The sequence below is a fragment of the Hemiscyllium ocellatum genome, chromosome 5 (genome assembly GCF_020745735.1).
Source record: "Hemiscyllium ocellatum isolate sHemOce1 chromosome 5, sHemOce1.pat.X.cur, whole genome shotgun sequence".
NCBI lineage: Eukaryota > Metazoa > Chordata > Chondrichthyes > Orectolobiformes > Hemiscylliidae > Hemiscyllium > Hemiscyllium ocellatum.
This window is the reverse complement of record NC_083405.1, coordinates 115,898,958-115,916,903: the sequence shown is the minus strand read 5'-3', so window position 1 is coordinate 115,916,903 and position 17,946 is coordinate 115,898,958. Positions and strand designations below refer to the sequence as shown.

Here is a 17,946-nt window from a genome sequence, read left to right as displayed (position 1 = left end):
AACAAGTCCATGCCGACCAGATATCCCAACCCAATCTAGTCCCATCTGCCAGCATCCGGCCCATATCCCTCCAAACCCTTCCTATTCATATACCAATCCAAATGCCTCTTAAATGTTGCAGTCGTACTAGCTTCCATCACTTCCTCTGGCAGCTCATTCCCTACACATACCACCCTCTGCGTGAAAACGTTACCCCCAGGTCTCTTCTATATCTTTCCCCTCTCACCCTAAACCTATGCCCTCTAGTTCTGGATTCACCCACCCCAGGGAAAAGACTTTGTCCACTTATCCTATCCATGTCCCTCATGATTTTATAAACCTCTATATGGTCACCCTTCAGCTTCCAATGTTCCAGGGAAAACAGCCATAGCCTATTCAACCTTTCCCTAAAGCTCAAATCCTTCAACCTGGCAATATCCTTGTAAATCTTTTTTGAATCCTTTCAAGTTTTACAACATCTTTCCAATAGGAAGGAGACCAGAACTGCATGCAATATTCCAACAGTGGCCTAACCAATGTCCTGTATAGCCGCAACATGACCTCCCAACTCCTGTACTCAATACTCTGACCAATAAAGGAAAGCATACCAAACATCTTCTTCACTATCCTATCTACCTGCAACTCCACATTGAAGGAGCTATGAACCTGCACTCCAAGGTCTCCTTGTTCAGCAACACTCCCTAGGACCTTACCATTAAGTGTATAAGTCCCACTAAACTTTGCTTTCACAAAATGCAGCACCTCACATTTATCTAAATAAAACTCCATCCACTACATCTCAGCCCAGTAGCCCATCTGATCAAGATCCCATTGTAAACTGAGGTAACCTTCTTCGCTGCCCACTACACCTCCAATTTTGGTGTCATCTGCAAGCTTACTACCTATACCTCTTGTGCTCACATCCAAATCATTTATATAAATGACGAAAAGTAGTGGACCCAGCACCAATCCTTGTGGCACTCCACTGGTCACAGGCCTCCAATCTGCAAAACAACCCTCCACCACCATCCTCTATTTCTACCTTTGAGCCAGTTCTGTATCCAAGTGGCTAGTTTTCCCTGTATTCCATGAGACCTAACCTTGCTAACCAGTCTCTTGTCGAATGCCTTACTGAGGTCCATATAGACCACGTCCACTGCTCTGTCCTTCATCAATCCTCTTGTTACTTCTTCAAAACACTCAATCAAGTCTGTGAGACATGATTTCCCACGCACAAAGCCATGTTGACTCTTCCTAATCAGTTATTGCCTTTCCAAATACATGTACATCCTGTCCCTCAGGATTCCGTCCAACAACTTGCCCACCACCGATATCAGGATCACTGGTCTGTAGTCCTCTGTCTTGTCCTTAACACCTTTCTTAAATAATGGCACCACCTTTATACAGGAGACCGTCAGTCTGAGCTCAGTGTGTTTAAATGTATTTACAGGCAACTATCAATCTGAGCTCAGTGTGTTGAAATGTACAGACAGGAGAGCATTAGTCCGAGCTCAGTGTGTTCAAATGTACTTATAAGAGAACATTAATCTGAGTTCAGTGTGTTTAAATATACAGACAGGAGAACTAGGCAAAACTGAGGACTGCAGATGCTGGAAATCAGAGTCTAGATTAGAGTGGTGCTGGAAAAGGTCAGGAAGCATCCAAGGAACAGGAAAATTGATGTTTTGTGCAAAAGCCCTTCATCAGGAACACCTGAAATGTCGATTTTCCTGCTCCTCGGATGCAGCCTGACCTGCTGTGCTTTTCCAGCACCACTCTAATCTATACAGACAGGAGAACCTCAGTCTGAGCTGAGTGTGTTTAAATGTGCATACAGGACAGCGTCAGTCTGAGCTCAGTGTGTTTAAATGTACATACAGGACAGCGTCAGTCTGAGCTCAGTGTGTTTAAATATACAGACGGAGAACATCAGTCTAAGCTCAGCGCATTTAAATGTATACACAGGAGAATGTCAGTCTGAGCTCAGTGTGTTTAAATGTATATACAGGACAGTGTCAGTCTGAGCTCAGTGTGTTTAAATGTACATCCAGGACAGTGTCAGTCTGAGCTCAGTGTGTTTACATGTATATACAGGAGAATGTCAGTCACAGCTCAGTGTGCCTAAATGCATATACAAGAGAACATCTTGTATATGTATTGTATATGAGAACATCTTGGACAGTGGTTAGCACTGCTGCCTCACAGTGCCAGAGACCTGGGTTCAATTCCCACCTTGGACAACTGTCTGTGTGGAGTTTGCACATTCTCCCCGTGTCTGCGTGAGTTTCCTCCGGGTGCTCTGGTTTCCTCCCACAGTCCAAAGATGTGCAGGTTAGGGTGAATTGGCCATGCTTAAAAAATTGCCTGTAGTGTTAGGGGAATGCGTCTGGGTGGATTGTTCTTCGGAGGGTCGGTGTGGACTTGTTGGGCCGAAGAGCCTGTTTCCACACTGTAAGTAATTTAATCTAATCCGTTTGACTTAAGTTTGTTTAAATGAACAGACAGGAGAACATCAGTGTGTTTAAATGTATCTACAGGAGAACATCAGTCTAAGTAGTGTGTTTAAATGTATATACAGCAGATCGTCAGCGTGTTTAAATGTATATACAGGAGAATATCAATGTGAGCTTAGTGTGTTTCAAATGGACAGACAGAAGAACATTAGTCTTAGCTGAGCATTCTTACACAGGTATACAGGAGAACATCAGTCTAAGCTCAGTGTGCTTCAATGTACAGACCGGACAGTGTCAGTCTGAGCTCAGTGTATTTAAGTGGATATTAAATTAGATTCCCTAAAGGGTGGAAACAGCCCCTTTGGATCAACTCTCCGAAGTGTAACCCACCCAGACTCATTTCCCTCTGACTAATGCACCTAACACTATGGGCAATTTAGCATGGCCAATTCATTTGGCCTGCACATCTTTGGATTGTGCGAGGAAACCAGAGCACTGACAGGAAACCCACACAGACACAGGGAGACTCCACACAGACAGTCACCTGAGGCTGGAATCGAACCAGGTCCCTGGCGCTGTGAGGCAGCAGTGCTAACCATTGAGTAACCATGTCACCCCATATACAGGAGGATGTCAGTCTGAGCTCAGTGTGTTTAAGTGTATATATAGGAGAATGTCAGTCTGAGCTCAGTGTGTTTAAATGTATATAAAGGAGAACATCAGTCTGAGCTCAGTGTGTTTAAGTGTATATATAGGAGAAGATCAGTCTGAGCTCAGTGTGTTTAAATGTATATACAGGAGAATGTCAGTCTGAGCTCAGTGTGCTTAAATGTATATACAGGAGAATGTCAGTCTGAGCTCAGTGTGTTTAAATGTATATAAAGGAGAACATCAGTCTGAGCTCAGTGTGTTTAAGTGTATATATAGGAGAAGATCAGTCTGAGCTCAGTGTGTTCAAATGTATATACGTGAGAATGTCAGTCTGAGCTCAATGTGTTTAAATCTATATAGAGGAGAAGATCAGTCTGAGCTCAGTGTGTTTAAACATATAGACGAGAAAGTGTTAGTGAGCTCAATGTGTTAAACATACAGACGGAAGAGTATCAGTCTACGCTCTGTGTGTTTAAATGTATAGGCAGGAGAATGTGTTCAAATCTACGTAGAGGAGGACATTGGTCATTTAAAGCAAGGGACAGGGTAATGTCAGTTGAAAGTCTGTGTGTTTTAATCTATGTGCAGAAGAAATACAGAAAATAGGAGCAACAGTAGGCCATTCGGCCCTTCGAGCCTGTTCCGCTCTTCAATATGATTATGATTCATTATCCTGCTTTCTCTCCATCTCCTTTGTTTCTTTCAGCCCTCACAACTATATCCATCTCCTTCTTGGAAACATTCAATATTTTGGCCTGAACTGCTTTCTGTGACAGAGAATTCCACAACTCATCATTTTCGGGATCCATAAAGTTTTCCTTGTCTCAGTCCGGCATGACCTATCCCAGATCCTTAGACTGTAAGCCTTGGTTCTGCAGAACCCAAGAACATCCTTCCATCATTTACTTTGTCTAGTCCTGTTAGAATTATATGGCTTTCTATGAGATCCTCCCTCATTCCTTTAAAGTTCAGTGAGTACAGTCCTAACTGATCCAGTCTCTCTTCATACAGCAGCTCTGCCTATCCAAGAATCAGCCTGGTAAACTTGGTCACACTCTGTCCATAGTTAGAACATCCTCTGGAGAATGTTCATGGGAATTCAGTGCTACATACAACATTTATCATTCAAATCTCTCTATATACTTAAGCCCATATTTAGGAGAATTTCACTCAAAACTCAATTGGTTTAGATCAATATACAGAAGAAAATTACCCAGAGCACAGCATATTTAAATCTGTATACATGACAATGTTACTCAGAGTTCTGTGTGTAAAGTATGCACGATAACGAGGTGCTGGTGTTGGGACTGGGTTGGTCAAAGTTAAAAATCACCAGGTTACAGTCCAACAGTGCTAGCTTCCAAATAAATCTGTTGGATTATAACCTGGTGTTATGTAAAGTGCGTAGACAATGTAATTCCACTCAGTGTATTTAAACTTTGAGCCAGGGAACATCATTAGGACCTTGGTAAATTTAAATCTATATTTAAAATGAAATGAGTTTTCTTTAATATATAGACTGGAGAATGTAACTCGGGCTCCACGTACAGGAAGTTATGGTCAAATAAAATCACATGGTGTTCAGCATTTTAAAATCTGTTTAGAAAAAAATGTGACTTAGAACTTAGTGTGATTAAAACTATGGGAAGAAGTTTACACTTTCTGGAGGTGACTGGGCAGGATGCTGGGGAAAGGTTGTAAGCTTGGATTCCTTGGAACTTAACCAACCAACTCTTACCCAAAATCAACTTACGCTTGACTGAAGAGTGATTGGGGAGATGATGACCTAATGATAATATTGCTGGACTATTAAGCCAGAGATGTGGATAATGTTCAAATCCCCTCATGGCAGATGGTGGAATTCAAATTCAATTTAAAAAAATGTAGAATTAAGAGTCTAAAGATGAATGTAAATCCATTGTCAATTGTTGGAAAAAAACCCATCTGGTTCACTAATGTCCTTTAGGGAAGGAAACTGCCATCCATACCTGGTCTGGCCAACATGTGACTCCAGATCCACAGCAATGTGGTTGACACTTAACTGCCCTCTGGGAAATTAGGATTGGGCAAAAAATGCTACTTAGCCAGTGACACCCTCATCCCTTGAATGAATAAAGGAAAAAAATTAATGTATGGTCAGACTGTTCAGTGGGCCACCTTAAGAGGCACTTAAGTGCTCATTCAAGGCAGCTTGGTCCACCTTGCGGGGACACTGTGGTATTGCTCAGAGAGCAAGACCAAGTTTGAATCCCATTAGGTCTCGCTGCTCTGGTTATTTCCAAGGAAGGATGAGTGGTACACCCTTTATGGGCTCAGAGTGCTCTGATCCTTCCCCAACATTATTCTCCACCTTGCTCCAGTGAGGGTCTCCATGTGACACTGAAGGCAGGCACATCAGTAACCATGGGTCACAGAGGGCCAGCCGTGAGCAGAGATGAGGCAGGACGTCCATCCAAGCTGTGGAGGATGTCTTGCCCTGAGCCAAGGGCAGCACAGTGGTTCAGTGGTTAGCAGTGCTGCTGCACAGAATTGGGTTCAATTCCAGTCTCAGGTGACTGTCTGTGTGGAGATTGCATATTCTGCCTGTGTCTGTGTGGGTTACCTCTAGGTGATCTGGTTTCCTCTTACAGTCCAAAGATAGGCAGGTTACGTGAACTGACCATGTAAAATTGCCTGTAACATCCAAGGATGTGTAGGTTAAGTGGGTTAGCCATGGGGATATGGTGGGGGTTATGTCTGAGTGGAATTCTCTTTAGAGGGTCAGTGCAGACTCGATGAATCGAATGGCCTCTTTCTATACTGTACGGATTCTATGAACTAACACATCACTTAGTGTTAAATGTCTGCTTGACAACCCCCGCAGAGCACAAGTGAGTTTGACACAAATCGTTTCACTGTGGGGAATGCGGAAAACTCAGTGCATTGTAGAATACTGGACAATGTCATGCAGAGCTCAGTGTTTAGTCAATGTTCAGGACATTGTCACTCAAACAATTAGTACACAGATTGGACATAGAACATTTCTGGGTGAGTGACACTCAGAATGAATGTATTAAAATCCATACACAGCGAATTGTGACACCGAACTCAGTATTACATCCGTATTCAGGAGAAAGACACCCAGAACCTACAGTATTTTAATCTATATAGAGGCAGTTGTCACTGTGAGCTCAGTGTGTTCAATATATGGACAGGAGATTGTCACTTCAGTTCAGAATATGCGCATCTACATTTAAAGGTATAGGTCACCCAGTGATTGGTGCTTCTAAGGAACAGGGCTCAGTGTACTAAAATCAACAGACATAAGACTCAGTGTATGAAAATCAGTAGGCACGAAAATTAAGCTCAGAGCTTTCAAATCAATACATTAAAAACATAATTAGATCTCACTAAACAGGAGAATCTCACTCACAGCATTTTACTTAAATGTATTATCATTAGACTCTAACTCAACAAAAAATGTATTTAAATAGGAAGACATTGCTTAAAGATCATTGCATTTACACCAGAGGTGGTCACACTGGCTTAAACAAAAGCAGGAGAACGTCAGTGTTCCTAAACATACTACAGACTAACATCACACAGACCTCAGTGTGTAAAAACACATAAAGAGGAAATGTCACTCAGTGCTCACTCTATCAACATGTCCACGTAGGAATCATTCTGAGCTTACTGCACTGAAACAAATATCCAGAACAATGTCACTTGTGGTCAGTGTATATAAATCAGCAGTTATAGTAGAAAACCACCACCTTCAAGTTTTCAAATTCCCCTCCAAGTTACTCTTTATCCTGACTTGGAAGTACAGTATATCACCATTCCTTCATTGTCACTGGGTCAGAATCCCGGAATTCCTTTCCTACCTATAGCATATGTACTTCAGCAGTTCAAGAAGGCAGCTCAGCATCACCTTCTTAAAGGACAGGCAATAAATGCTGGTCCAGCCAGTGATGCCCAGTTTCCATGAATGAACAACAAAGAATAAATTATCACTGAGATTCAGCATGTTTAAAACTATGCACAGAAGAATGTCGTTCAGAGCTCAGTGTATTCATCCATTGTTTAGAAATCTGAAATCTTTTAATTATACGTGAGAAATCTATGTATATAATTAGTGCAGATGTTTAATTGTCCTTTGCTCTTCTACATTTTTGTTTCCAGGTTTTGTTAACAATTTACTTGATCTCTGGAATTAATAATTTTCTGGATGCTGTTAGTGAGGCACAGAAACATATTTCTCAAAAATTTTGACATGCTCCCTCTTTAAAACATTCAAGACTAATTCTTGCAATCAAAATTGAAGTGCTGCATTTTGCAAAGTGATTTGGAGAAAGTGTTTCCACTGTCTGAAGGATTAGTAATCAGGGGACACTGATAGAAGGTAATTGGCCATCGAACCAGGGCTGAGACGAAGGGAGTTTTAAAAAAAGTGATTCTTATAATTTGGAATGTACCAACTGAAAGGATAGCTGAAGAAGGTTCAATTGTAAATTTCAAAAGGAGAGCTGGATAAATACTTGAAGGGCAGAAAATTTTAAAACACTCTTTCAAAGAGCAAACATAGACATGATGGGCTGAAGGGCCTATGCTGTAAAATTCCCTCATTTTATCCTGTTTCTGGAAATGATACTTCAGATGTATAGAGTAGACAAGAACCATAAAAATAAAGTCTTTACCGATGAAAATGGTTAGGGTTATTTTCTGACTGATGACAAAACAAATGTTTACTGGTGACTGATTTGCTACTTAAAATGAGATACAGGTTTTGCTTTGCAGCAGATGCTTTGTGGCTAAAACTGCATATTGTACCCTGCTATGCTGAGCTTGGAGGAGGGATAAATTTTGGAATTTTCTTACAGGAGCACCACTGTGTTCAAGATCAATCGATTCAACTCTTTGCAATTGAATTAAAACAATATACATAATTTGTAATTTCTCTGATTAAAATGGCACTGAATTGTGGTGATTTATACACAGAGTCATATAGCATGGAAACACTCCCTTCGTTTCAACCAGTCCAAGCTGAACATAAACCCAAACTGGTCCCACCTGACTGCTCTTGGCCTATATCCCTTCAAACCTTTCCTTTTCATGTATCTATCCAAATGTGTTTTAAACATTGTAACTGCAACCACATCCACCACTTTCTCAGGAAGTTCATTCCACACACAAACTACCCTCTGTGTAAAAAATTTGCCTCTTATGTCTTTCTTAAGTCTCAGCCCTCTCACCTTAAAAATGTGCCCCCTAGAAGTGAAATCCCTCCTCCTGCAGAAGGGTTGTGTGCAAGGATAGGAGAAAAATGAGTGCCGTTCAGGGTGAGAGATTACCAGTATCATGTGTCCAGTGGAGATGTCCATGTTCGACTGAACTGGTTCCTCACACCATGAAGAGGTGCTGCTCCGTGTGGAAGGACTGGGCTGTGGGCCATCACTGAACTGGGAGGAGACGCTATTGACACGAGAGGCGTGGGTAGGCTCTGGGCGCTCTGATGTCTTGATTGCCATACGCTGGCGGCAAAGCTCCTGGATTAGAGAGAGAGAGAAAAAGAGAACAGGTTGGAAGCAATCTAACAGCAGCCATCGTCTGCGTGGATAGGGATGTGGTTGGGATGGTGGGTGCAGGATGAAATCCAGCCTCTACTTTCAACACACTCTTGATCAGGTCTGAATGTGAAACTGAAGAGAACCATTGGCCATCAATCAACAGTGTTCTCTTACATTTCCTCAGTGTTCTAATCATCCCTAGAAGTCAGCTGCAACATTTTTATCAAATGATTGCCTGTTTAGAATATTAAACCAACTACGTTCAATTCCTGATTGGTCTTCATCATATAAAATGAAGTAAAAATAGAAAATATTGGACAACATTCATCAAGTCAAGCAACATCTAGAGATGGACACAAGGGTAATACTTTAGTCAGTGTGGAATGGAAAAATACACATTGTGTATCCCCTCCTCACTGGCATGATGGTGGTGTTGGTCATTGCCATATTGCCAATTGCTCCTCAATGTTTCCTGCAGTTTCTGTATACAGTTGGAGGCAGGCCCTATTGCCCATAGACCATATGATACAGCCAGCCTCCTTTACCTAAAGGTAGGCTGCATCTTAAGCAGAAAATGTACTCAATCATATTGCTGCAATGCAAGTCATTTCAAAATGAATACCAGTGCTAAGAAAGAATTCCAGAGAGATGGATGTTGGTATTGGATGCAGGGTAAGTGAGGAAAGAGATGCTGTGATCCAGTGGTGATATTGAATGGGATGGGGTTTAGGGAAGGGGACTGAAATCGGGGGTTGTTCTCCAAGTGCCAATAGACCAACCTCAGATATGATCAGCAGCAGGTCAACTCCCGAAGCCTGGAAACAGGGATCCTTGGGGCAGGGCCATAGAAAGTCATGGTCAGTGGATGCATCTGCACGTGACATCTTCCATCCACCATAACAGGAGCCTCTCCTGCTGCCCAATGCATCACATTACCATCTCTCACTCAGCAGCCTTTCCTGGTCCTCAGGGCTCATGCCTAACATCCAGATGGACATTCAGCCTCAACCTCACAAATCTACCAATGCTACCCTGCTCCAATTCACCTCTCATTGCTACCACATACCTCCAGTTATTTAATAATCGCAGTCCTATTACCCACATATGTTACTAAACAATCTCTGATATTTTGTCTTTTCTTCAAGATAGCATACAATTAAAAGGAGCTGAGCTGAACCTATGGGCAACAGGGACAATTGCTTCTGCTGATCCCAATGGAGGAGATGCCTCATGGTATCAAGGGACTATGTTCAGCAGGGTTCAGGGCAGCCAGCATCATCAAGAATGATGAGCACAATGACACATTCGTGTCTCAGTTCCTTCTTGGTACCCAGCAAACTCTTGGCTGACTATCTAGCATGCTGAGCAAGCAGCTGACAGGCTATGATTCAGGGACCACACCAGTCCCTTGGCAATCTTGAAATAATGTTTGACCCTTGAATGAACTTTAGATGTATTTAAATTTATTTAATATATTGTCACTTGTACCTAGGTAGAATAATAAGTAGATAACACCGCCACATTCTGATGCCATCTTGGATTGCAGAAAGTGTTGTTGAATAGTTTGCACAAATGGTAATCTACTGAATAAATTAATATTAAATTGATATGGCCAAAATTGAAACAGCTTCAAAGATTCATCTTTCCCTTTCGGCTCCTCCAGTTGCCACCAACCAACATTGACCCTGGAGTCCTGCACATTTTCAAGCCAAAATTATCATCACATATTTCTAACTCAGCTACATTGTCCAGCTTCATTCCCATCTCTCTTCATCTGCTGCTGAAACTCTTCTCCGTGCCTTTGTTATCCCTAGTCTGAACTATGTCGCTGCATTCCTGACTTCCCCTACTCCAGAATCAACCAAAGCTCTAATGCCTTGATATTAATTTGATCATCTGCCATCCTTTTCTTACCAATCTATGTTGGTTACTGGTCAAGTTCCACGTTGATTTTAAAGTTTTCATTCTTACAGTCAAATCCCTCCATATCTCACCTTTCACTGTCTCTCTACTCTTCTCCAATTGCATAACTCATACACATCCAATTCTGGCATCTTCACCATCCAGCTGAATCATTTCACTATTAGTGACCATGCCTTTAGTTGCCAAGATCTCAAATTCTAGAATATCTTTCCTAAACCTCTCTGACTCTCTACCTTGCTTTCTTCCCTTCTGACACTCCTTAAAGCCTACTGCTTTTGGTCATGTGACCTAATATCTTCTTTGGTTGTTTTTGTTTCATTTTATAATATTCCTGCAAAGCACCTTGGGATGTTTTATGACATTAAAGGTACTTCATAAACATAAGCTGTTGCTGTCATATGACCATTAACCTCTTACTTCCTATTCCACCTTTCATTGCATCTCACACTAAATTTCTTCTTCTGATGATTTAGAGTCATGGAGACGTACAACACGGAAACAGACCCTTTGGTCAGATATCCTAAATTAATCTAGCCTCATTTGCCAGCACTTGGCCCACATCACTCGAAACCCTTCCAATTCATATACCCATCTTTTAACAGCCTCCACCGCTTCCTCTGGCAGCTCGTTCCAGACATGCACCGTACTCTATGTGGAAAAGTTGCCCCTTAGGTTCCTTTTACATCTTTCCACTCTCACCTTAAACCAATGACGTCTAATTTTGGACTCCTCCACACCAGCGAAAAGACCTCATCTATTTACCCTATCCAGTCCCCTCATGATTCAATTAACCTCTATAATGGCCTCTGACTTAAGCCTGTCCAGCCACCGAATCCTGGAGATGACTCCATATTGCTCATGGAACCAGCAGTTCAGATTATGTAGTTTGGAGGCTAATATAGAGCTGGGATCTGCTCATAAATGTTGTCTCTTAATTTGGAAATCTCTCTAAACTCTGATTCCAGATTGAGCGAGCAAGGTTATTTATATGTTGCAAGTGTAACTGACTTCAAAACATTCTTAGTCTTATCCAGTCAGTGTCATTCCTGGCCTGGCCATTATTTTCTGGAAAAGTCATTCTCACATTCTCAAAAGGGCTACTGGAAGAATACTGCATGAGTTGTATTGATCTCTTTATTCTCTGCATTCCCTCCCAAACCTCCTCTGATGGTCCATGTGCTAGGAAAAGTTTGTAGTCTTTCCTTTTGCAATGACCCCTTTAAGTCTGAAGTGGCCTGGTGAGTATTCTGAAAGAGAATTAATTGGTTTCTTGATTATGGCATAATTAGACTTCAAGAAATGCACATGACTTAGATAATGTTCAGTAGTAAAGGGTAAATAGAAAGCTATTTGTAAAGTTTCGGTTTGTTTTTTCACTCTTTGGCAGTTCAGAACATATTGCATACTTATGCAAGAGAAAACCAGCAAAGGTCTCTCCTATTGAAACATTTTTCTGTTTGGCAGGTTTTGAACATTGAAGAACAGCCACGCTAGTACAATATATGTTTAGAAAGAGCAGACAACTGAAGACAAGAAAGGCAAGGATTTGTGAATTAGACTAGACCTTTTGTTGTTGTTTCAGTGTTTTTGGAGTCAATGTTGAAATGGGTAATTTAAAGGAGTCTCTGGAGATCCCACGCCATCAGGATCATTGTGAGCTGATTGAAAGACAGTTCATAGATTAGAATTAGAAATAGAATTAGGTTTTATTCTCACATATGCTCAAATATAGAAGCACATGAGTACAGTGAGAAGTGTCCAATGTTGCCATTCCTAGTCAATCTTAGAACAAAGGTATCTAGGTACAAAATCTTAGGTACAAAGGAGAAAAATAAAGAAACACGTTAAAAGTTAAACATTACAATACTTCTTAATATAAAGTAGAAAAATAAATAAAATTAAAATTTCAACAGTCATAGAATTCCTACAGTGTGGAAACAGGCCATTTAGCCCAATAAGTCCACACTGATCTTTCAAAACGTATTCCACCCAGACTCACTCCCCTAAATTGCCCCTAACTGATGCACCTAGCCTACACATCTGTGATGAAATTTAGCATGGCCAATTCACCTAACCTACACATCTTCGGACTGTGTGAAGAAACCAGAGCACCCAGAGGAAACCCACATAGACATGGGGAGAACGTGCAAAGTTTGCACAGACTGTCACCCAAGGCTGGAATTGAGATCAGGTCCCTTGCATTGCGAGGCAGCAGTGCTAACCACAGCTACTGTGCCACCCAAGTCTGCCTTAAGTGCTTAGCCATGCTGAAATATCACTCCCTACAAAGACTTGATTACCTCTGCTTTGACACACTCTTGGGGAGACCTCAGGCTGTTTGCTCTCGCTGCCACCGCATATGTCAGGGGACCTCCCTCACTGCACACGAGGCTCACTCTTCCTGCAGATTGAATGTGACGCAAGACCCAAACCAATTGAGTGGTATGGAAGTGGTCCTGTATAGTGGAGGCCAACATATAAAACCTGCGTGCACATTTGTGTGGGAGATAATGTGACAGCTGGCAATTGCATGAAGCCTATCTTAGTTGTAATGACTAGTTATTTGTCTGAAATGTCTCTTGCTTGTTAATTAATGTTTATAAAATGCTGATTTTAGTTGGTTTATTTTGGTGAACATTTTAAAACAGAAATCTTGGCTACCAGTTTTCTTTCTGTTGATTTTGTGGGGATTCTTTCTTATGAACGGGAGACAGAGGGATAGAAACTGCACATAGGCAACAAGTAGTGGGTCTAAATAAAGATTAGTAAAAAGGGCTTATGCTCGAAACGTCGAATTCTCTATTCCTGAGATGCTGCCTAACCTGCTGTGCTTTGACCAGCAACACATTTGCAGCTAAATAAAGATTAGAGTTGGCATTGGTCAAAGGGCCTGTTCCTGTGCTGTTTGGACTTGTATTATACATATTGAATTGTATCCAAGGTATTAGTATGGGGGCTCTGAAATTGCTGAGACAGGCAAACTGGTACATTTAAATGTACCAACAATTCACCCAATATTTCAAATTTACTTTTGGTCTGTTAGGGAAATTGAACATGACACTCTATTGCTCAGACCCTTTAGTAGAGAATGGATCTTTTTTTGGTGCCTTGGAACAGTTAACAAATGTTAATTTGAAGGCTTTGGCAGTGGGATTAATTAGTGACTGAAATCAGGATCTAGAAAAGCTGAGATATGGCACAGCACTTGAAACTTCAGGAAGAAAGGATTTTCCTACTAATGTTTAGGATGAATGAGCAGAAATTGGTTTACATGAAAAATAGATGAAGTTACAAAATGAGGAAAGAGTCAGAGACAGAGAATTGGAATGAAAACACTTGAAAATTGAATTTTGAAGAGAAATAGTGGGAATCTGAAACTCACTGCCAATAAACGTGGTTGAGGCAGAAACCCTCATAACCTTTAATAAGGACTTAGTGTTGAAGAGTTTGAGGTATTGGGAAAGGCTGAATAGATTGAGGCTATTTTCCATGGAGTGTCGGAGACCTTGTAGAGCTTTATCAAATAATGAGGGGCATGGATGATATGAATAGACAAGGTCTTTTCCCCAAGGTAGGGGAGTCCAAAACTAGAGGGCACAGGTTTAAGATGAGAAAAGAAAGATTTAAAAGGATCTAATGGACAACTTTTTCACACAGAAGGTAGTGCCTGTATAGAATGAACTGGCAGAGGAAGTGGTGGAGGCTGGTACAATTACATCATTTAAAAGGCATCTGGATGGGTATATGCACAGGAAGGGTTTAGAGGGATATAGGTCTAATGCTGGCAAATGGGACTAGATTAGGTTATGAAATCCAATTGGCATGAATGATTTGGGCTGAAGGGTTGTGGGTGGTACATCTCTATGACTCTATGACTTTATGTGCACTTGCAATGCTAAGGTATACAAGGTATGAACCAAATGCTGGAAATTGGGATTACAATAGTTAGGTGGTTGTTTTTGACCAGCATGGACCTGATAGACTGAAGGGCCTTTTCTCTGTCCTGTAGATCTCTCTGATCTGTGGGCTGTATTAGAACTGGAAGATGAAGGTGAAAGTGGGTACTGCAGATGCTGGAGATTAGAGTCAAGATTAGTGTGGTGCTGAAAAAGCACAGCAGGTCAGGCAGCATCCGAGAAGCAGGAAAATCGACTTTTCAGGCTAAAACCCTTCATCAGGAAGCTAAGATATATAAGCCTTTCCTGATGAAGGGTTTTTGCCCGAAACGTCGATTTTTTCGCTCCTCGGATGCTGCCTGACCTGCTGTGCTTTTCCAGCACCACACTAATCCTGTAAGATGAAGGCTCAAGCCTCATGCATTAGAAGGAAAAAGACAGGATTTTGAAAACTCAAAAACTTGCACTTTTGTTTTAGTAAAGAATATTTGTGTGATGCCCAAATTAATATGGAAGGCAAAAAAACATACCTTGGATCATTGAGAAAGTTGTGAGTAAACTGAAATAGTATAAAAAAGATTAGCCCACAAAGTTTATATTTTATTGGAACAGCTTTGGAGAGATACTCAACTCATTTTAGAGAGTAATCAGCTGGCTATGACAGAATAACAATTGCATTTTCAATGCCTATAAGGTCGGACTAAAAGCCTATACAGAGAAATTTCAAAATTTGGAAGGAAAACAGAATCGAGTCTTTAGGAATTTTGCAAGACTGGGTGGAATCTTACAGGGGTTTGAGCAACGTGGGCTAAGATGAGATTCATGAGAAGTTGGCAAGGCTGACCCTGATGTTGGGAGCATCTCACATCATCATGGCAGAGCAGAAACCTTCTCGCTAGCATGCCTGTCCAGATGCCCTTTAAATATGGCACTCGATCTTGACCCCCCCCCCATGGTGACAGTGTGATGTGTGTGCACAGGTGAAGAGCTGACAACCACAATATCGCATGGGAAAAGCTAACCTGCCCCATGGTGCTTACTTCCAGGGCCATCGCTGAACTTGTAACTCAGGATGGAAGCTCTTGCCCAGCTCGTGCAAGATGTGACAAAGCAGGGAGAGACAGTTCTAACAGCTCATGATGTGACAAGGAAAAGGCATGAGAAGTGAAAAGGCTGAGTCCAGTGTTGACAGTAGAGAGCTGCAGGAGCGGATACAGGTGCTGGAATGGAAATTAAAACTTCAGCAAGTTTAAATGGCCATTCTTACCACAATGGGAGCTGACAAAGCTATTGCTCAGTGATGCGGAGAACCAGGAGTTTATTAAGAATATTTGTGATTAGTGAAAAAGGTTATCAAACTCTCTCAGCTAAATATTGAAACAACGTAAATGAAGTTCTTAAAGCAGCTAAAGTGGGCCTTAATCATCAGCAAACTGAAACATTGGTGAAAATGTACAGTTGGATTAGGTTAGATTCCCTACAGTGTGGAAACAGGCCCTTCGGCCCAACCAGTCCACACCGACCCTCCGAAGCGTAACTCACCAGACCCATTTCCCTCTGACAAATGCACCTAACACTATGGGTAATGTAGCATGGCTAATTCACCTGACCTGCACATCTTTGAACTGTGGGAGGAAAGGCCACAATCAGATCAGGTGTGACCTTATTAAATGGTGAGCATGTTTATTGGGTCAAAAGGCCTGCTCCTGCCACCTGTTTGTTATGATCTTATGATTTAAAAAAGTAGGAAACAATGAGGACTGCAGATGCTGGAGATCAGAGTGGGTGAGTGAGGTGCTAGAAAAGCATAGCCAGTCAGACAGCAATAAGGAGCAGGAGAATTGACGTTTTGAGCCTAATCCGTGATGAAGAGTTTATGGGCGAAACGTTGACTGGGAAATGAGCAGGAAAACAGTGGGTTTATCCTTAGTTTCCAGTTCATAATAGCCATGCCCAAATATCAGATAGATTGCCACCAATCAGCAATGTTGTTCACGCCAAAGTTAACCAAGTCCAACAAATGGTGAAACCATTTCAACCCATCACAAATGCTATCCCTCATCTAGACTGTACACAATCTGCTTAATATCTTTTAAAAAGACAACATGAGGAATGCAAAATTATTGCACAACCTTTTAGCCAGGGATGTGGAAAAACCAGAAAGTCTACAGAGAATGGGAAAGGAGATCTCATGTTAATTGAATGAAAATGGGTTAACCAGGAACAAAGCAAATATTTGTTTGGAAAAGCATTGAGGTTCTATGAACTCATGTAAGTTGCATAACTGCTCCAGCTGATTGCTTTTGTTGCAAGTTAAGCCTTATGTTACTGTCAATGCAAAGTATTTAGTTGCAAAATGTGACTAAGGGACCTGCACATTATGGAATAATATAGTTGTTAGAGTGTTAAAAGATGTTGTGCTTGGAAAAGATGATGAGAAATTCTTTTTCAGTTCAGATGTTTTTCTTCTGGGGGTCAAACAGATTGATTTGCCATGTTCTCAGAAAAATTTGTATTTTCTGCATGATAATCTATGCACCAGGAAAAGTCTGTTGTGTATTTTGTGCCATAACCTTATGGAGAGTTAACTGGTTTCCTAATTATAACACCATGTCCTTGTGACCTCAGCTTGCTATTGGAATGAACAGCCAAGGAACATCAAGTAAATAGAAGTTAATTGCAATATGGTTGAGTTTCAGTCTGTGCTTTATCTTTGGCAATTCTGAACATAATGAGAATTTGTATAATGCAAGATTATCGCCAAATGGAAGAGTTTTGTTTGGCATTTTTCAAACAGATCCCAGTTTTGAAGCAAATATCTGAGAATAGAGGAGAGACTGTGTTACTGTGTCTGTATACAGTTGGAAGAAGCACAGAAATAAAGCCAGAAATGGTAAGGAGGTGGTATGGTGGCACAGCAACTAGCATTGCTGCCTCACAGGGGCCTGGGTTCGATTCCAGGCTGGGGTGACTACCTATGTGGAACTTGCATGTTCTTGCTGTGTCTGCATGTGTTTCCATTTGGTGCTCTGGTTTCCTTCCACAATCCAAAGATGTGCAGGTTTGGTGGATTGGCCATGCTAAATTACCCCAGAGTGTCTAGGGATGTTCAGGCTGGGTAGATTAGCCATGGTAAAGTGCAGTGGATAGGTTGGAGGCATGGGTCTGGATGGGATGCTCTATCTGCACTGTAGGGATGCTATGATTCATACTGTTACTTCAGATTGTTGCATTCCACGACCCCCATCCCCCCCCCCCACCCCCCATGTTTAAAGAATCAGAACTGTTATGACCTGAATGAAAGAATGCTCACAGACATATGCCTTGTTGGTTTTAACCATATCTCGGGATGTCGGATGGACATGGCCACTGTTGAAAGTGATTCACGAGCTGAAATATTTGCAGACGCCAAGCAGGAAAGTCTGTAAAACTGGACATAACCACATGATTGTGTGTGAAACATGGTGACTGCTCGCAACTATGTGAAATCCTTCTTTG

The 17,946-nt window shown here is 41.5% G+C and overlaps 1 protein-coding gene across 2 annotated transcripts in view; it reads right to left on the bottom strand.

Moving 5' to 3' along the window:
- Window positions 1-17,946, bottom strand: part of ptprn2 (protein tyrosine phosphatase receptor type N2) — a 956,995-nt gene that overhangs the window by 112,202 nt on the left and 826,847 nt on the right. For both annotated transcript variants that reach the window (XM_060825120.1, XM_060825121.1), the window contains exon 14: window positions 8,414-8,608. In XM_060825120.1, the coding sequence (XP_060681103.1) occupies window positions 8,414-8,608 (195 nt within the window). The remainder of the gene's footprint in view (window positions 1-8,413; window positions 8,609-17,946) is intronic.